This window comes from Apis laboriosa, unplaced genomic scaffold (assembly GCF_014066325.1).
Source record: "Apis laboriosa isolate Shangri-la unplaced genomic scaffold, ASM1406632v1 scaffold202_cov151, whole genome shotgun sequence".
In the NCBI taxonomy this organism is placed as follows: Eukaryota; Metazoa; Arthropoda; class Insecta; order Hymenoptera; family Apidae; genus Apis; species Apis laboriosa.
Window position 1 is genome coordinate 1,096,467 of NW_025222291.1, and position 21,476 is coordinate 1,117,942.

The 21,476-nt window shown below is 18.3% G+C and overlaps 4 protein-coding genes across 6 annotated transcripts; 2 read left to right on the top strand and 2 right to left on the bottom strand.

Moving 5' to 3' along the window:
• Nucleotides 1-1,942: 1,942 nt before the first annotated feature.
• LOC122712499 (serine/arginine repetitive matrix protein 1-like) lies at nt 1,943-15,104 on the bottom strand. Of its 3 annotated transcripts, XM_043932225.1 has the most exons (9): nt 14,838-15,104; nt 11,857-12,213; nt 11,044-11,289; nt 9,046-9,181; nt 6,673-8,638; nt 5,997-6,055; nt 5,308-5,376; nt 4,668-4,780; nt 1,943-2,759 (listed from the first exon to the last, which is right to left on the bottom strand). In XM_043932225.1, exons 2-9 carry the CDS (start codon nt 11,941-11,943, stop codon nt 2,754-2,756), a joined length of 2,682 nt encoding a protein of 893 aa, XP_043788160.1. In that variant the 5' UTR covers nt 11,944-12,213; nt 14,838-15,104; the 3' UTR covers nt 1,943-2,753. The 3 variants fall into 3 exon arrangements, with proteins under 3 accessions (XP_043788160.1, XP_043788159.1, XP_043788158.1); XM_043932224.1 differs by lacking the exon at nt 1,943-2,759 and having other exon boundaries at nt 4,379-4,780; nt 11,857-12,168; XM_043932223.1 differs by lacking the exon at nt 1,943-2,759 and having other exon boundaries at nt 4,379-4,780.
• A 119-nt stretch (nt 15,105-15,223) lies between these two features.
• On the bottom strand, nt 15,224-17,838 carry LOC122712501 (GDP-D-glucose phosphorylase 1). The gene is made up of 5 exons (XM_043932226.1): nt 17,487-17,838; nt 16,729-17,009; nt 16,281-16,383; nt 15,581-15,887; nt 15,224-15,378 (listed from the first exon to the last, which is right to left on the bottom strand). The coding sequence occupies exons 1-5, from the start codon at nt 17,670-17,672 to the stop codon at nt 15,254-15,256; spliced, it is 1,002 nt and encodes a 333-aa protein (XP_043788161.1). The 5' UTR covers nt 17,673-17,838; the 3' UTR covers nt 15,224-15,253.
• Nucleotides 17,839-17,911: 73 nt separating this feature from the next.
• Nucleotides 17,912-18,606, top strand: LOC122712502 (protein C19orf12 homolog). Its single transcript, XM_043932228.1, has 2 exons — nt 17,912-18,208; nt 18,320-18,606. The coding sequence occupies exons 1-2, from the start codon at nt 18,049-18,051 to the stop codon at nt 18,580-18,582; spliced, it is 423 nt and encodes a 140-aa protein (XP_043788163.1). The 5' UTR covers nt 17,912-18,048; the 3' UTR covers nt 18,583-18,606.
• A 1,930-nt stretch (nt 18,607-20,536) lies between these two features.
• On the top strand, nt 20,537-21,448 carry LOC122712454 (ribosome biogenesis protein NSA2 homolog). Its single transcript, XM_043932145.1, has one exon. It carries the CDS (start codon nt 20,581-20,583, stop codon nt 21,358-21,360), a length of 780 nt encoding a protein of 259 aa, XP_043788080.1. The 5' UTR covers nt 20,537-20,580; the 3' UTR covers nt 21,361-21,448.
• The last annotated feature ends 28 nt before the right edge of the window (nt 21,449-21,476 follow it).

Sequence of the window (21,476 nt, forward strand, 5' to 3'; positions counted from 1 at the left end):
CAAAAATATTTCAAATAATTAAATTTTAAATTCAAAAATTAAATTTTAAAAATTTTTCATATCGTATTTGAATGTTATATTTTAAATATAAAAATTACAAAAAGAAACAGTTCAAACATCATGAAATATAGAAGAAAAAGCGGGAAAATATACAAAATATAATTGGAATTAGCATTTAATAATAATTTATTAAATAATTTAATAAACTTTATATGAATAATTTAAATTATATTGATTAATATAGCTAAAATATAAATTATATACAATATAAAAAAATAATACATAATTTTTATTTTATAGTTATATAGTTTAAAAAGAATTGTAATTATATTTGATAAGATATATTATTTCTCATAAGCTTTAGGATAATAAAAAATAAAATTAAACAATTAAGTCAAAAATATTTTATTTTATATTTTTCTGAAATAAGAATCTTGATTTTAAATAATACGAATTATATATTATTATATATCAGTGATCTTGCTTCGTATTAATACTTGAGATTTGTATTTTGTTATATCTAAACAGTTTAAAACCTATATGTTATTTTGTAAAAAAATGTAAGTACAAGTACATAATTATACAAATAGTACAATTATACGCAATAATAAGAATAATTTATGTAGCAAATTACAGATGGAAAAGAAAATTAGATTTATAATAATAAAATCATATAGATAATAAAGTTATTATAATAATGTAATAAATAATAAAATATTAAAATGAAAATATGCAAATTATTGTTATCTTTTACCATTCAAGTTTGTAAATTATTATGAAAATTGTTTAATTATAAAATTCCATCTGTATTTACTACAGTGACAAAAATTAGATAAATAAATCAAACATCATAACAATAGTAATCAAATTTACAAATTTATCATTACATTCTTATTATAGAATAACACAATTACAAGTAAAATTCATAAAAGAATTATATTATTTTTCGTATATGTTATATATATTTATTATCATATTTACGTTATGTTAAAAAATAATTATTTAAATAATGCATATAAATTAAAAATTAAGAATTAAGAAAAATAATTTAAATATAATATCAAATATATTTTTATGTTCATGAATTATGTATTATATTATTATGATTTGTTTTTAGATAAATTTGAAAAATTACTGGTGTTATTCTACAATAAGTTATATTCTTATTATTAATAAGACTATAAAAGTCTTTATGTATCACATTTTGTACGATAGATAAATTCAACAATTGCAAGTCTTTTGAGTTATTTTATATTTATAACAATAATATATCAATTATTCAACTCTTGGAGTTGATATTTAAAACATATGCATAAAGGCATATAAATAAAAAAATATAAGAATAATTTGATTGATACAAGGCATATGTTGCCTTCTTAATGTATATTTAAAATTATAATAATAAATATCATTATGATATGACCAACAAAATATAAATCATAATACGCATAATGATTAAATTTTTTATGAGAATCATATTATATAAATTTCAGAATCATATAAATTTATTCTAAGGTATTATGTATAAATATTTTTATATCAAAATTTCTATTAAAAAAAGTTCATATAAATGTAATTATCATCTTTTTATTTAATTAAAAATAACACTTACATCTTCATAGATACTATGAAGTATGCTATCTCATATGTGAAATATAATATCTGAAATAATCTAAATTTACATTTGTAAGTGTATTAGCTACTAAATCAGCTTATTAATAACATATGATGCTAATTTACTTTCAATATGTATTTTACATGCTATTTATGCTATTTATAAAAATAAAACAATTATAGGTATAATGATAAAGTCTAATTATATGAGAAAATCATAATTATATCATGTAAAATACAAAAAAAATCATATTTTTCTAAAATATTATAATAGAAAATATAATGAAAAATTAAAATTATTATAATTTATTAAATATTTTAATTTTGGAAAATTATATAATTCTAATAATTGAATTATAATATTATTTAATTACATATGTAATCTTTATATGTAGATATACACCCTCTTATTTTTGCTTAAATATAATATAATCATTTGCACTATGTAATAATTCAAGTATGAAATAACAAGCAGAGAAAAGCCATTTTAAAGTATACTGCATTTTTCAAATTTCAAATCTTCGTGCTTGTCACTTTTTGAACTATGTAATAAAATATATTTTAATAAAATCATTTTTCTATTGCTATAGAAGTCACTTTATATGGTGTATTCGATATCTTAATATTATTAGTAACTCAATTTACATGATATACAACTTATTTTTCACTTTGCACGCTTATTAACAACATTCTTATTTACAATCGATTCCTTTATACAGAATTTTTTAAAATACTAATATACTTAGGTTTACAAAAGGTGACTTTGGGATTATTAATGGTACTTATTTATTAAATGAGTGACTGATGTAAATTATTTACAAATACTTTAACACAACAAATGATTTATAATCACATGTAATCAACTATCTACTATAACACTTAACAATAAATAATTAGATACAATCATACATAAAAGTACTTTGAAATATTGATATTGTCTTCTAGAAGAATGTTTTTTTCATTTTTATGCTAGATCACACGCCAAATAAAACAGATATTTCTTCTAAAAGAGTGCAATTTTTAATACAATTAAAGTTTTAATAGATTTTATCTTCATATGCTGATAATAAAATAGGAGGTAAGATGAACAGCTATGCACTCTTCATATATATAAGCAATCAGAAGAACACACGTTTAGTTTACTCCTAAACAAAAAAAAAAGAGTAGATACGTTTATCATTTGACAAAAGAAACTAAATTCATCTAAATTTATAAGAGCTTTTTTAAAAATTTTTATAATTTTATAATTTTTAAACTTTATTAAAAAAGAAAAAAATTGCTTTAATGCTCTGTTTAATACTTGTTAATAACTTCAAATATATCTGTTCTACTTTCCTTAAAATTTATACTTTTCAACAATTGTGTCCAATGATTTCAGCTATATATATTCTTTAATTATTTGTAAATATTATTACAATGTTAAATAAAGTATATGTATATATGGTTTCTATATATATAATGTTTATTCATTTATAAAAATAAGATAAAAAAAATTTAAAATAATATTTTAAAATAAAATTGAATATTTATAATATGCTAAAATATTTATATAATATAATATAATGTAATTAATATTAATTATTATTAATTATTATTATATTATAAATATTATTACATTATTATTAATTAAATAATGTAATTTGCTTTCATAATAATAATAAAAGTGAAATATTATAAACATTTTTATATATTCTTTATTTTTAAATATACATATATGAATATATGAAATATATTTACTATATGTATATATAATTCATTATACAATATTTAAAAAATGCTGTCTGTAAATTATTCATATTATATTACAAATATTTATTATGCTATTTTTATTTAAGATTTTTACTTAAAAAATATGTTTAAAATAATAAGTTATGAACTGTGATATTATTAAAACATGAAAAAATAAAAAAAAGATGATTGTAATTGCATATTCATTTTAAAACTTATTGGTTGAAAGTATATTTAATACAATAAATTTAAAAATATTAATTTTTAAAATTGATAATATAAATAAATGATATTAATATATCAATACTCATATAAATTTGAAAATAATCTAAAATTGTATTAATTTTATAGAAATATTTTTTAAAATGATTTTATTTTTTAAATTATTTGAAATTTTTAATTAAAAGTTATTATATTTGTTTTACAAATAATGGAGATATTTATACAAATATATTATATTGAAAAATTTTTAACTCATAAAACTTGTAGCAAAAAAAATTTTTTTATTTTGCTACAATTTATTTAAATTTAATAATATTTATATTTAAATTTAATATTTTAATATTATGATATAAATAACAAAATGATATAATTATAAAAAAATAGAAACTATTAATGAACATGTTTATTATATTAAATATATTCTTAAATATGTTTTACTATATTGTGAAATATTAAATGCTACATTTGACACAAATTAATATTTATTTTGTACTATTCAGTTTTTAAGATGATGTTTAAAAAGTTCATACATACAAGTATTATCTAAGTAATATAAAATGATGATTCAAAATCATACAATTCATTATCATTAAACATTATAAATGTGATGTTATTAAGAAAATTAATTAAAAATTTAAACGTCAAAAATTAACGTATATAGTTATATTTTCAAAAGTGATAAAAAGATAAATAAATTTTTTTCAAAAGTAATCTTTTACGTTTATCATAACAAAATTATTTTTTTCGTAGTTTTTATCTGTAATAAAGTTTCTACATAAATTTGTTACTGTGAATATAAATTATATACATTTATTTAATCCATTTTTATGATTTTAATTATTAAAAAAGAGAATTAACAATAGTTTGCAATATTTTTATAATATTTGATACAATTAATTTATTGAAGCCAAAAATATTGGCATATAGCAAATCTAGCAAACATAGCAAATAAAATATTAGTAGTGTATACATGAAATTGTGTACACATATTATGTTTCTAAAAGAATTTAAAGATGCAAATTGTATATATGTTATAAAGTATAACTTTTATACTATAAAATATGTTCTGTATTTGTTACAGTCAAATTGACTTTATGATTTACCTTGCGACCCTGTCTTTTAGACGTCTTTCGTGAAACTTTTGAGTCTCTGGAATCTTGTTTATTTAAACCCAGTCTAAAACGCACAGGCATCTTTGAATCAAGAGAACTTTCATCTGTAAACATATATGGAATTATATAGAATATTTGTAAAATTATTTGAATATTTATTCAATTTTTTTTTTAATTTTATTTATTAATTATTCATTATTTATTTTATTTATTAAATATTTATATAATATTATTTATTATCATTTAATATTATCATGATTTATTATTATGATATATTATTATTAAAAAGATATATCTTTGTTGTCAAAGGAATATCTTTGTTTATATATAAAATTATAATGTAATTTATAATTTTTACATCACTTTCTTAATGAAATTTAAAAAACTAATAAGTAATAAAATAAATAAGTAATAAAAATAAAAAACTAAAAACTAATAAAAAATTAATCTTAATTTTTATATTATATATTATATTTTTTATATTATATTTAATATAATAAGAAATTATTAAATAACGATTATTTTTAATCTTTTGCTATTCTTAGAAATAAAAGTATATTTGATATACAAAATGAAACAATTCTTATTGAGCAAAACAATATTTGTTATATTGATATAAAGACATACAAACCTTCAGAATCATGTATATCTGATATTGATCTATGAAGAACAGTAACTCGTCTAACTTCTTTTTGATTAGCTGAAACATAATGAAACATATGAATATGAAAAAAAAAAACAAGTTAAACATTTTATAAAATTAGAAAATAAATTAATATACAAAATGAAATTATATATTTAAACATATTTTTATATTTTTATATATTAAATTTTATATTTTAAATATATTTACAAATTTTGGATACTCTTTTTTGGAATAACTCTTTTTTTATATAATATTATATTAATAATTTACAAAATAATATCACAACAATAATAATTTATATAATATAATATAAAAATTTATTAGATTTTTTATGTATTAGATTTATCAAATTTTTAATTTGCAGTCAATAAATAATATTATTTTAATACAATATTATTATTATTAAAGTGTTTTATTATGTTTAAGTATATTGTTATGATTAATAAAATATAAACAATAAAAAAATAATTTAAAAAATTTGTATTTTTATAAAAATGTTCAATTTTCGTTTATAATATATATATTTAAAAATATTACAATATCTATAATTGAGCAATAAATTTAAAAATAATATAATATTAAACAAAAGAATATTAGATTGTTTTATGCAAGATTGCTGAAATGATTTAATTTCTATTGTATAAAAGTTAATAAAAATTTTTATGTATACTTACTTTTTTCATCTGTCTTAACTAAATGTCTTTGATTTACTTTCGCATTGCTCTTGACAACTCTGAAAAAAAATAATGTTTTTTATCAAAAATATATTAAAGTTTAAAAAAAATATGTAGATTAAAAAAAAGTAAATAAAAATATATTTCAAGTGAAAAATAATGTGCTAAAGAATAAATATATATTAAAAAAGAATTTAAATTTTTAATAATAATAAAATAAAAAATAAATAATAAAAACAATAAATTTTTTTACAGAATTTTATATTATATGGAATTTTAATGATTAATAAAATATATTTTTTTTTATTAATTATAGTTATACAATATTTAATATATATATATATATATATATATGTTTAAATAATACATCCATATTTAAAATCTTTGATAAAAATATATTATATTAATTTTTTTAAAAATAAATACGTACAAAATACATACATTTATGTGTATGTATTTTTTTGTATATAATATATATTTTGTATATAATATATAAACATATCTTTAATTTTAAGCTTAAAAAATAGATTTTTAATTTTTTAGAAAAAAAAAAAAAGAATATCTATTATTATATAATAGGTATTATTTTCAAATTTAAAAAAATAAGATTATTAAATTTTGATAATATAATAAAAAAAAGCGTATTTACTTCATATTTAATATTATAAATACGTACTCATTAACAACTCCTTTAAAAGCAGATTGCACTAATCTTGCAGATTGAATTGGCACTGTCCTATTTAATCTTTCTGCGCGTCTTCTACTTAACTCAGTTCGTAAATCACTTTCTTTATCAACTACTAAATCTTCGAAAATAGCGTCCATATCTTCACTGGATCCGTCCGAAATAACATCTTTGCGTTTTTTACACTTTTTATCCTTTCCAATACGTTCAGAAAGGGGAAGTTCATTCTTTAATTTTCCCACTTGATACAATTCTTTATCACGTTTTTTCTTTTTTTTTGATCTTTCTTTTTCTGGATTTTGAATTTCTAAATCTATACATGAATTAACAGAACTTATAGCGATAGGAGAAGCATTTTCCATATTTTGTTCAAATTCTTCAAACTCATAATGAGTATCTAAACATAAATCTGTTTCTTGAATATCATAATCCTCTGTAATTTTATTAATCTTTCTTATATTTGATTGAATATCTCCGCCCTCTAAAGACTCTATCTTTTTATTTATATTTTCTTTTTTATTTAATTTAATTTTTTTATTTGCATTTATTGGATCTATAGGCCTTGTAGATTCAAACTTTCTTCGTCTGGCTTCTAATACAGGATCATTAATAATATCATCAATTTCTTTTTCTGTTATAGTAGATTCCAAATTTTCTTCTTTTTGTTTTGCTTTCACACGATTCGTTTCTGGAGATATTCTATTTTTAATTATTGGCGATAAATTTTTTGTATATGATGGACTACATGTTCCATCTGGAGAAATAGATCGAGGTCCATGTTTTCGAGATAATTCTTTAGGTGACCATCTGGGAGATCTTTTTCGTCTAGGAGACATTCGAGGAGAATTTCTAGGTGATGACCATGGTGATCTACGTGGCGATAATTTCGGTGATCTTGATCGTGGTGACATCCTTCGTGGCGATATTTTTGGTGACATTATACGTGACAATCCTCTTCGAGGAGATAATCCGGGAGATTTTGATTTAGGTGATAATCTACGCATAGGTGATATTCGTCTTGGAGATAACTTAGGTGATCTTGATCTTAATGGTGACCTAGATTGAGGAGATAATCTAAGTGGTGAAAATTTTGGAGAACGTGATCTTGCCAGTCTTGGAGATTTCATCATAGATGTTTTAGGCGATCGTATTAGTTTAGGAGATCTGGAATGCGGAGAAAGTTTTGGAGAACGTCCTCTTGGAGACAATCTCTTAATAGGCGATCTTCTTATTGGAGATTTATTTGGAGATCTACGTGGTGATAATCGTGGTGATCTCGAACGTGACGAAAGTTTGGGTGATCGTGATCGTGGAGAATAACGTACGGGAGACTTTCTAGGTGATCTATACCTTGTTATTTCTCGTTGAGACTTTTTTGATTGTCGAATGGGTGATCTTCTAGGAGATCTCCTTGGTGATTTTTTTCTTGATCGTGATCTTGGTGATAATGATCTACGCTTTTGTGAAATTCGATTGATAGTATGGGGAGATATAGACCGTCTTTCATTTTTTAAAATGATTGTTGCTGGTGCTGGACTATATCTCTCTTTTCGAGTGTTATTATCATCTATTTTATTTTTCATATTCTTGTTTGCCTCATCTTTTTTCATAGATTCTCTATTTTCTCTTTTATTACCTTTCTTCTCTTTTCTCTCGGACGGTTTATCAACATTCATTTCTCTTTCCATTTCATCCATTAAGCGTTCTAAACTATCTTCTTCTTCAAGATCAGCCATTATAATAATATCATCATCATCATCATTAATTTCTTGATCTTCTTCAATTTTTTTCGAGTTTTCTATAATTTCTGTTTGATTTTCATTTATCATAGATGTTTTATCATCTATCCCATCTTTTTTAATATCTTCTGATTTTGTAATTATAGTTTTCTGTTCTTTGTTATCTTCTTCATCTGAACCACTTCCATTATCTTTGAACCGATGAAATTTTGATACTTCTAAAAATATTATTCTTATATATAAAATATTCAGAAAATGAATACAAAAAACATAACTAGAGTGAGATGTGTGTATATATTATATATAACAAATAATATTATAATGAATGAATGCTACAATAAACGATTTTCATTATTAAAAATAATATGAGTGAAATAATATATAATGAATATAAAAATTTATTATTGTAGTTATATTTATTTTGATATTTTTTATATTTAAATTATTTGGTATTAACTTTACTGTATGAATATGTACTAAGAATGTACTAATTTTAAAATATATGTATGTATATTTTAATTTATGATACAACAAACAGATGCAATAATAAAAAAAATTCTAAAATCATTTAGTTCATTGTAGCATATTCTATGACAATATTAAATATCTCTATTATTTTACATACCTGCAGAATAAGAGTCTATATTTGAAGCAGTTTTCTCTACCGAACAAGTTAAATCACTTTGCTGTAGCACAGAACGTTCATCTACAGGAACAATTGCTATCAGATTTGGATTACGTGGACTTTGATAATATAAATTCTGTAAACATAATATATATACATGACATTTAAATAAAATATATATATATATATAATATATTTATTAATTAAATAAATAATAATATTCATTAATTAAATATATTTAATAAAATTTATTTAATATTCGTTACATGATATTTAACATTCATTATATTTAATAAGATTAAATAAGATTATTTGTATATTAAAAAGAAATTATTTATACATTAAATAAAATTCAATTAAATTTATTCCTTATTCATTACCAAAATTATACATTACTAAAATTAATTATTTATTTCTATTTAAATATTAAAAATATTAATGTATTTTGAAGTATTGACAATAATATTTTTTAATTCATATTATGAATTAAAATTTTATCAAAACTAAAAATGATGTGTATCATAAATATAATTTAATATTATAAATAAAAAAAATATTATCAATGTTATTAATAATTTTATAAGAATTTTAACAATAAATATAACACTAAATTATATATTAAATTGAAATTAGACTTTTTTTTGAATCAATCATTAATATTACATACATTAAATTATAAAAAAAATAGAAGAAAAATATAAAAAAATCATATAAAAATTACAAACAATTGAATTTTTTATTTATATGTATTGCTCAAAATAATCAAAAGATCTCTATTAAAACAAATCTGCTACACTATTCAACAAAATTGTTCCAAATCATTGTATCTCATATTGGAAGAAGAATTACTAATAAGTATATATCTATAATATATGTATATATATTATATTAATATATTAATATATATATTATATAATATATATATATATATAATATATATTATATATTAATAAAGTGTATAATTAAAAAATGAAATGCAAAAAATTATGAAAAACAAAATTATATGAAATAGCTGTTAAAAAATATGATATCATAAATAAATATTATTATTTAGCAAGAGAATAAAAAAGTTACTAATATGTTAATAACATTTCAAATAACACTTCTAAGATCAAAATATTATTCCTACTAATTTTTTTTAATATATTAAAATGCATAAAAATTTATCATAAAGTGTATAAAATATAATATAAAATAAATAATAAAAAATTTATAATAATAATACATATATGATAATAATATATATGATACAATATATGATAATAATATAAAATGTATAATATAATAAAATTTATTTAAATTTTATTATTCTTAAATAAATTTTCTAAACAAATATTTAAAATAATATATTAAAATATATATATATATTTTGATTGATATATTAAAATAAATATATATATTTACTTATAATATAAATTTATAATATAAATATAATATTGTAAATTATTATATTTAATTTTTGTGAATTAAATATAATAAAATTAAATTTAATAAAAAAATTCTTGAAATTTTGATTCAATTATTTTAAGTATACTATATATATATATATTATATATATATATATATTGTTTTTACATATTTTTTATTAAATGTCCAAATGTTTCTTATAAACTTTTAATAAAAATAGAAAGAGAAGTGATTTGATGATATTTTATTATATCAAAATTTTATAAATATATATAATAAATGCAATTACTTTTTATTATTCAATAAAAAGATAAATAAAGTTATAATATATATAAAAAATATAAAATTTAAATAGTAATAAATTTAAATTTAAATAGTAATAATAAATAATAAATTTTCAAAAATAAAAAAAAAAATCAGAAATTTTTATTATGTATTATTTCATTTAAATTAACAATAATAGCAAAAAAAAATTATTATTATTACATAATGAATTGATTAATATAACTACTAATAATAAATTATTTATATATAAAGTAAATGCGAATATAATTATTATAAATATTATCATAATAATAATTAGAAACTTACGCCATTTTGCCGCTGTTGTATTCGATTATGGAAATATCCTCTTCTTAAAGGTCGTTGGCCTTTATAAGATGAATGAGATATATGTATTATATCTGAAATATTCTTCTGTGGTGGGGGCTGTTTTTTATTATGCACAGTGTCTTTAGTTCTTAATGATTGAAGAGCTGCAAGTCGCAATGCTTCTAAATCTTCATCATCTTCATCATCATTTTTTGTATTTTGTTGAGTATTGTTTGGTATAACAATCTATAAGAAATAATACAAATAATAATTTTAATATAATATTTAATGATTAAAATTTGTCAATAATAAGCATTAATTACATAAATTTTATAATCATTGTAAATATTAGATATAACACATAACTATATATAAATATATATATATATATATATATATTATACATATATATATATTAGATGTCAAAATTGTTTATTTTGTAAGTTGATAAATTATTTTACAATTTTCTAAATTTCCAAAATTATAATGTAAAATACTTTTAATATATTTATTTTTTTTCATAAAATAAACAAGATATGTGTTCGCGCGCGCGCACGCGTGTATGTATATACATATGCGTATATATTTATACATGTATTTATATATTAACAAAATTTAATAATTAATGATATAAAATATGAAAAATTAGTAGTCATGCACTATCAATTTTTAAACAATTTTGAAGTAAAGTTTTACATATAGTTTATGACAGCATTATACATATTATCGGAATATGAATAATTATATATCATATTAATAATTGAATAATATATTATTTTGATTTATTAATCTTTATAATAAGTTTATAATTACCTTCTGACGATAATCCATTTTACCCGAATTGTAATTGTAGAAAAATCTGTAGTTAACACCAATAATACGAAGGTCCAGCAATTGCATTAATAACTTTATATGCTTGGCGATAATATAATTTTATCTTATGTATAATCACAATTTATATTACAATTACATCGCATAATCAAGTTCCATTCCAAGATCAATTTTTTGATAATTATAAATCCCATATACAATTGCACACTTTGTTACCCCCCACCACATATAAATAAAAATGGCGTGAGCGCTCATAAAAGGTCTTCGATGTACAGTCTAATATATGATGTACAACTAGTTGTACATTTTATAGTTCATATTAAATCCATTTTCATTATACTTGTGACATGTTTTCATAAAAAATATTGTTTATAAAATAATAAAACAGTTAATATTACTTAAATTAAAAAGTTATAAATATAATATAAGTTATAAATATATATAAGTTATAAATAAGTTAAAAAGTTATATTTATTATATAATTATAAAATAACTATTTTAATAATATTTAATTTTTATGGTGATATATTATTTCATTTCATAAAAATTAACTTTCATCTAAAAAATTGTATTTTTAATTATAAAAGATATGAAAAAGTTTTAAACATTAATTTTTAAATTAAATTACTAAATTAAACTATTCGATTACAATATAACACAATCGATTTAAAATACAAGCTAGTAATAAATGTAATAGTAAATTTTATTACATGAAAAAAGTAATTTATTATTAATAATTATAAATATTAAATTAATATTTATATAATTATAAATATAATTATAAATATTAATCATATTTTTCGCAATTTTGTTTTTAATAATATATTTATTTTTTGTTTTTATACTAAAAGACACTAATTAAACATTAAAATTACATTGCTTTTATAAAATATATTATATGTATGTAATACATAAATAATATAATAATAAATTTTGTAATTATAAGTTTATTTTTTACTTATAATTTTGTATTGTATTTTTTTAAATAACGTAATATTTTAATATTAATGGATAATTTTTTTATATTTTAAGATTTTAAAATTTTGATAATATTTAAAATAATTTTGATAGTCTTTTCAACTTATGGATATATTCTTAATTTATATTATAAGAAATATTAAATATTTATTATTTTTAATATTACTAAATATATAATAATTTATTTTACAATAAAATATAAAATTTTATGAAATTATATATTGAATATAAAATATTAAATAATAATAGTAATGTTCACAAAAGTTATGTATTGCAATTTAATAAATTTCCATAATTATTTTATGTGTCAATTTTTAAATTTTTTTTAGATTTTACTTTAATATATCTTAATATATCAAATATAATTAGTTTCAATACTATAAATTAAACAATATATATTTATAAAATTATACAATTTTTTTTATAAATGGCATTTAAAATAAATTTTTTTTTGTTAATAAAAAATATGAATTAATTTTATTTAAATGGATAATATTTTATTATTTTGATTATTTGATTTATTTAAATATGGCCATTGTATTATTTGATAATCAGCTATATAATACAAAATTTTTCCTGTTAATGATAGGGTTTTAACTCTACAGATGCTTTCAACAAATATTATAGTAGTTTGTGTAATATACAAAACTTTAAATAAAAATGCTATTATACACAAAGGAACACAAGTGCCTGGACCATTACATAAAAGTAATTCTGGACATTCTCTCCATAAATGAGGAATTGACTCAAGAATTGCATAAATAGTAGTATAAATAGATGTATAATATGATTGATGAATTTCTCTGCTTCTACGAATTTTAATAATTTTATAATCTTTGTTATCTTCTTCTAAGTATTTAACTTTCTCAATGCTCATTAAATCTGTATCAGCATGTACATATATTCTTGGTGAATAATTTTTGAAGTTTAAATACTTAAGGATTCTTATCATTTCTGCAGTATGTCCACCAGACCCTAATATTATCATTATTTTAGCTGGATTATTTCGAATTGATTTTTTTTTCTCTTTCATTTTATATGTATAAAATATTACAAAATATATTCTCCCAATGATTATCAGACAAATACAAATATAAATATAATATATTGTATACATTTTTATGATGTAACTGCAACAATTCAAATTAAAATAATTAATTTATTAAATTATTTATTTTTTTGGATTAATATAAATATATCACAGGCAATTATGTATTAACAAAATTATTCTAAATTAAGACTAGATTAATGTATTTAAGATAATATTTTATTACATATATATACACACACACGCGCGCACGCACGCATATACACACAAAATTTAATTTATAATATAGTTTTATGTACAATACAAAATTGAAAATAAATTCATCATATTTAAGAGAAAATATTAGATTTTAATCAGATTTGAATTTATCAATTGTCATATTTTGTATTACATATATTAGAATAAAGACATAATTAACAATTAATTTTTTATAAATTTTTATAAATTTAGTTATAAATATTTTAAAAGATATAGATAAAATTATCATAAATCTTATGCAAAAAAATATGAATTGAATAATATTGTAATGTTAAATATAGGATATAAAAAGTTATAAATATGTAATATATAACTTGTAGCATCATTTTATATAAATTATATCAATTAGCAATGTTTTATATAACTTGTATTATCTAATTCAATCTAATTGCTTGTATCTTTGCATTCTTTGCTATTTAATTGTAGAAGTATATATATGCAATCAATTTTTTTCAAATTTATGAATGAATGTGTTATAAAGTATCTGAATAGAAATTATTGAAAATAATTAAATATTTAATATATAATTTATATATTTTTTTATATATAATTATTACGTAATTTATTATAATTTATTAAAAAATTTATTTTAGAAAATAAAAAACTTGCTAAATTTGTTATTTATAAAATATTAAGGTTAGAATTAGAACATATGTATTACAAAAAAAAGTACACATACCATTGCAGTATTTTTTTTTTGTATGTGGAAAAAATCTTTTAAGAACTCCCGAGATTCAAGAAAGGAAACGCGTAATATGGGATTTTTGGAATTTATCTTATATAGAGAGTACTCTGAAAATATCAAAGTAACTTACACATCGCGGTAGGTTCCCTAATATACAAACTGTAGATAATGTAATATCTGTAGTTTAAGCATTCTATTTTATTTATACGTGTGTATATATGTGATTTTGTTTATATATAAAAAAGTAATAACATAAGATATAGGAAATTAAATCAACTTTTAAATAATATAAATGTTATTAAAATTTAAAGAAAAATGATGATATAAAAAATAAATTTTCTAATAAAATAAACAAATTGAAGAAGTGAGACAGTAATTGAATTTTCAATTCATTCAATATAATTAAAAATTTATTTTATTTGACATTTTATTAAATTTTTTATTTCAGAAAAAACTGAATAGAATGTTTCTTCAGTTATATTTTGTAAAATATTTATCACATATTCCTCAGAAATGTTCTTATATGTTTCTTCAGCTGAAACAGATATAAAAAAAAGATATTTAATTATAATTAAATATAATATTAAATTATTCAAATACAATTTAAATAAAATGCTAGGAAAGAAATGTTTTGTTATATGCTAGTATAGATAAATTCTGTATTTTTGAATTAGAATCTGTACATATCTTATATATTAATAAAGTTTTTTGTAAAATAATTTTAAAATATTACTTACATTTTAATAATAAATGTCCAAAGAGTTCACAAGCTGCTGGATTAAAGGCATTAATATTTTTTGTACCTTCACTTGATTTCCTACTCCAAATATAAATCCGTAAATCTTTATATTCTTCTGTACAATTTAATTTTGCTCTTGTAATATAAACATTATGTGCTATTTGTGCATTTTGTAAATAATTTATTATTAAAAATGCCCAATTAACAAAATCATCTATATTCTGAACATTAGAATATTTTACACAAAATGCCTTTGCTGGATATTTTTCTAATATTTGTACAGGTCCTATATATTCTTTGAGATCCTGAAAAATATTAATAACAATCAATTAAAATTGATGTTTAAAATTGATTTTAATATGTTAAAGAAATTATATTTAAAATAATATAATATATATTAAAAATACTGATAGAGTGTTTAATTATAATTGAAATACTGTATAATTATATTTATTGAACATGTAAAAAATACATATTATATCATATTCTTTGAAGTTTTTAAATAAATAAATACAAAAACTACAAGTAGAAAACTGATACTCTTTATAAAATTAATATAATAGTAGAAAAAAAAATTGAAAAATTTAAAAAAGAAATATTTAAGATCAAAAAACTAAACTGAACAATGGATAAATTCCTATATTCTGTTTTTTAAGCATTAACGAAATATAGAAAAAAAAATATATAAATCTATTTACAATGTATTCCAATAACATTCTCCATTTCAAATAATAAAGATGCCAATGAAGATGATTTACAGATGCATATGCACAAAGACTATTAAAAGCCATTCTGAGATATCTAAAAAAATGATATACATATATATATATAATTAAATATTTATTCAATTATTAATATAATATTAATATATATTAACTTTAACAAGAATTAAAATAAATCAAAATGGCAAAAAATATAGTCAAAATTTAGAGAAAGTTTAGAAACACACTAGTGTTTATAATATTTTATAATGTACATTATCATTAGAAGATACATAATTTGAAAATTCTTTTGTCAATTTGAATAAATTTTAAGATAATATATTTTATCCCTATTATTCATAAATTTGATATTTAATTTAAAATTTTAATTTTAATTAAAAATTTGATATTTTTTGTCTCACTTCAAAATTTCTAATATACTTACAATGAAGAACTTAATGAAAATAATTCAATAGCTTTAAATAAGCTATATTTAGTTATAATTTGAGGTAATTGTTTATTTCTTTGTGGCAATAATAAAGAATGGCAATATTCAATTGGACTAACATTAATTGCAATTACATCATCTTTATCTATACTACCTAAATTCATTATTTGTTCTTCTGGTTTAATTTTTGTAAAATTAAATTGTTTGTTATTGAATGGTTGTTTCATTGATATTATATCCTCTGGAGATCTTCTTTTATAACCACGATCAGTATTAAGCTGAAATTATTAAAAAAATTCAATAATAAATTTTCTTTTTATTATAAAATTATTTTATTAAAAAATAAAATAATGCAAATAATTAGATTATTGATAATAGAAATTTAATTGAATAATTGAAATTCATGTTATAATAAGTGAATCTATTTCATCTAATTCATATAATAAAAATATAATAAATTATAATAAGTATTCATTTTATTCTTTTGTTTAGAATATTTCAAACTTTATAAAATGAATATATGAGAATAATAATTTCATAATTTTAATGATTTAATTATTTAAAAAAAATGATTAATATATTCATTCCAAAAAAAATTATTAAGTTAATTTAAATTTTTCATAAATGTAAATTCTTGAAATTTTGTATATTTGATGGTATTTTTTGAATGGAAGCAATTAATATATTTGAAAATCAAATCATCAATATCATATTTTTCTTTTAGTAATTAATAATTAAATAATTTTAAATATTACCTGGATTAAAAAATGATATTTGCCTTTTAATATTTTTGATTCTTTAATGTTTAATACATAACGACATATTTTATTTTTTTGAGCTTCTATCCATTTTTGTTCTAAAATGGTATCAAAATTAGATTTCCTATCTTTTTTATCGTTTTGAGTAAAACTACAATTTACTTGAGTAAAGCAATTATACATGATTTTATTGGAAAAATAAAAAAAAATTTAACTCCAAAATTATTTTTTAGATGCAAATTACTTTAAATTAAGATTGTCAAAAACCCTATATTTTTTGGTGAAATAATATTATCAGCTTTGTTTTCCCTAAAAGTTGATCACATTGGTTTGGTTATATTCATATCCAATAATTCATTTTGTCAAATAAATATTTCAAATTAGAATTCCCGCAATTGATTTACTATTCTTACATATTTTATTATCACATTTCGTAGATATATGTACAGTATATAAAAGGTTTATTCATTATGTAACATTTGAAATAGTGTAATAAATAATGTGAAGAATTAAATATTTAAATTTGCTTAATTTTCTGTTTCATACAAATGAATTAATAATGGATTTCTCAACAAATAATTTATTAGAAGAAGTTTTAAAACTTGATGTTGTAAAAAATTTGAAAGTTTCGGTACAATCTTCTGTCAAATATGGAACAATTGTCGGTTTATCAACAATTGCTGGTGGTATAGTTGGTGGACCTATTGGATTATCAGTAGGTGGTTATTTTTTATATTAATTATGATTGATTTGTATTATTCTTAAATTTCATTTTCGTATATTCAAGTTAAATATAAGATTTATGCAATATAAAAATAATTTATTTTTAGGAGGTATACTCAGCAGTCTTATAGCAACTTGGGTTGCACAAAATGAATTTAAATCTGTTCCATATATTGTTTGGAATGAAACTACTCCGGAACAAAGAAGAAAATTAGCAAAATTAATAATTGATTTTCTTAATTCAAAACATATTAAGAAACTTAAAGATTTTGTATTTTCTATACCTAATGATACTTCATTACAAGAAGGATTAATACAAATATTAATATCATTTTTATTTTCTGAATTAAATATGTATGTGAAACAATAAAAATAATATATATTTAGAAACAAACTCATTATTTTTATATAATCTATGATATAGAAATAATTTGTATTAATGAACTTTGAATATTTTGAAAATATCTAATTAATATTTATATTATGTATTTAAATAAAGTGCAATAAACAATTTATTTTTATGTATTTATTTTTTTTTGTTTATTAAATAAAGAAAAATAAAAAAATATTTGAAAATATTAATATTGTATAATTGAAATTTATTAATATATACATTTCATAATTTCTAATTTTATATTATTTTTTTTACTAATTTATTATATAGATTATTTTTAAAATTATTAATTGTTTGTTAATTAATATGTTAATATGTAATATGTACAAAATTATTTAGTATTAATTTAATAACTAATAAAAACTTATTAATAATTGATGGAAAAGCTTAATAAGTTTAGTTTTTTTTTATTTTATTAATATTTTTGATTTTGATGTTATTTAATATTTAAAAGATAATAAATATACTTCAATATAACATAATTTTAAACAAAAATATTTTACAAGACATATAAAATACATATATATTTTTAATAATAAATGATAAATTTATAAAGTATTTTTAGAAAATTATAACATATAATAGATATAATACTTTAATCACATAAGCTATATGTAGTTATAACTTGAGGTAATTAATTATTTCTCGTATTTTATATCCATCGATCACCTTTTGAAAATTTCAAATATATAATTTATTTATAATAAGTTGTATAATGCTGCAAATTTGATAATTTAATAATTAATTAATGTGCAATTATATTTAATAAATAAAATATTAGCATAAATATATAATACATATATATAATAGGATTTGCAACAATAATCGCGAAAAATCTTAGAACCAAAACTTCTTAAAATACGATTCTATTGTATATATTGTAGATATAAGTTATGAATCTATTTCAAATCTCTATTTTTATTATATGTACAAAAACAATTTATGGGCTAGGTAGATGAGTCTAATTGGTTGATTCTGATAGAACTAATTCATAGAAATAAACATATTCACAACCAAAATCATATCACTATCATATATTTTCATTTATCGTTTACCGAAATTTTTAAATAATCAATTAGTTTTAAAAAATATTATATTCTGTATCATTATCAATATAAATTGATTTTATGAAAAAGTAATTAAAATTAGAATTTAAATATTTGTTAATGAAATATAAAATATGTTTTTACAAAATATATTTTTAAGTAAAGAATTATATTACTAGTTAGTATGAGAAACTTAAGTTTGCATAACATAGATGACGCTGTTTCTTTTTTAACAATAGATTGTCCGTTCTTATAATTTCTTCTTATATGTACATGGCGTGAGTGAAGGTAAGTTAAATTAATAAAATGTTTAAAATTATTAATAAATTGCAATTATTTTGATATTTTTTTTTGATTGATAATTGATAATTTTTATAAATTTTTGTTTTAAATCTTTATATTTATAATCATAATATTTTAATATGTATAATATGAATAAAAATAATACACATGGTACATATAATAAACGTGGTTGTGTATGTCTAAAAAATGATACTTTATATTAAGAATTAATAAAATATGGTTATTTATCTCATAAAAATATAAAATATAAATTATATAAAATATAAGAACTGTTTTTAAAGTATCATAAATGTTTTAAATATATAGTGATTTCTCAATGCACATACATATAAAACGCAAATATAAATTAAATTCATATTTGATTATTCTCGTTACTTTTATTTATTACTAACAAACTTATAAAACATTAAGATAATACAGTATTGATAATATAGTATTGAAATATAAATATAATTATATTTGTAAGATAAATTTCATTAAATATAAATATATTTAGAATTAAAATTTTTTTGAATCTAAAAGATTTAATTCTTAAAAATCTTTATAAAGATTAAAAATTTTTGAAAAAAGAAAAGAAAATTTACTTTGCAGATAATTTGTAAAGAAAGAATAATCAACATTCAACATGCCTCAAAACGAATATATTGAAAGACATCGTAAACTATATGGACGACGTTTAGATTATGAAGAAAGGAAAAGAAAAAAGGAAGCTCGTGAACCACATAAACGAGCAGAACGTGCTCGTACTTTACGTGGTATAAAAGCAAAGATTTTTAATAAAGAACGAAGAAATGAAAAGATTCAAATGAAAAAGAAAATAAAATGTCATATGGAAAAGAAAGTAAAAGAAAAATCAAATAACATACCAGAAGGAGCATTACCAGTATACCTATTAGATCGTGATATTAAAAAAGATGCTAAAATATTATCAAATATGATAAAACAAAAACGTAAAGAAAAAGCTGGAAAATGGGATGTACCAATACCTAAAGTTAAAACACAATCAGAATCTGAAGTGTTTAAAGTAATGAGAAGTGGAAAATCTAAACGTAAATCTTGGAAAAGAATGGTAACAAAAGTAACATTTGTTAGTGAAAATTTTACCAGGAAACCACCTAAATTTGAAAGATTTATTAGACCAATGGCGTTACGTTTTAAAAAGGCACATGTAACTCATCCTGAATTAAAAGCTACATTCTGTTTGCCAATTATTGGAGTAAAAAAAAATCCAAGTTCACCAATGTATACAAATTTAGGTGTTATTACCAAAGGAACAATTATTGAAATAAATATTTCAGAATTAGGTCTTGTAACTCAATCAGGAAAAGTGGTTTGGGGAAAATATGCTCAAGTTACAAATAATCCTGAAAATGATGGTTGCATTAATGCCATATTACTTGTATAAAGTATTTTTATTAAATAATTATATTGTGATTTGTATGATGTGTAATAAATATTATAAATATAATTAATAAATAATATAATAAACATAATTTGTTATTATTTACTTAAATATTTTTA

Excerpts from the sequence above, each read along its gene's own strand:
- LOC122712499 (XM_043932224.1), bottom strand. The coding sequence starts at position 11,943 with ATGCAATTGCTGGACCTTCGTATTATTGGTGTTAACTACAGATTTTTC. Across the intron at positions 5,377-5,996 it reads AGTTAAGACAGATGAAAAAA|CTAATCAAAAAGAAGTTAGA; the intron begins GTAAGTATACAT and ends ATTATGTTTCAG. Across the intron at positions 4,781-5,307 it reads AGATATACATGATTCTGAAG|ATGAAAGTTCTCTTGATTCA; the intron begins GTTTGTATGTCT and ends ATATGTTTACAG.
- LOC122712501 (XM_043932226.1), bottom strand. The coding sequence starts at position 17,672 with ATGTATAATTGCTTTACTCAAGTAAATTGTAGTTTTACTCAAAACGAT. Across the intron at positions 17,010-17,486 it reads AATATCATTTTTTAATCCAG|CTTAATACTGATCGTGGTTA; the intron begins GTAATATTTAAA and ends TAATAATTTCAG. Across the intron at positions 16,384-16,728 it reads TTTTCATTAAGTTCTTCATT|ATATCTCAGAATGGCTTTTA; the intron begins GTAAGTATATTA and ends TCATTTTTTTAG.
- LOC122712502 (XM_043932228.1), top strand. The coding sequence starts at position 18,049 with ATGGATTTCTCAACAAATAATTTATTAGAAGAAGTTTTAAAACTTGAT. Across the intron at positions 18,209-18,319 it reads ACCTATTGGATTATCAGTAG|GAGGTATACTCAGCAGTCTT; the intron begins GTGGTTATTTTT and ends ATTTATTTTTAG.
- LOC122712454 (XM_043932145.1), top strand. The coding sequence starts at position 20,581 with ATGCCTCAAAACGAATATATTGAAAGACATCGTAAACTATATGGACGA.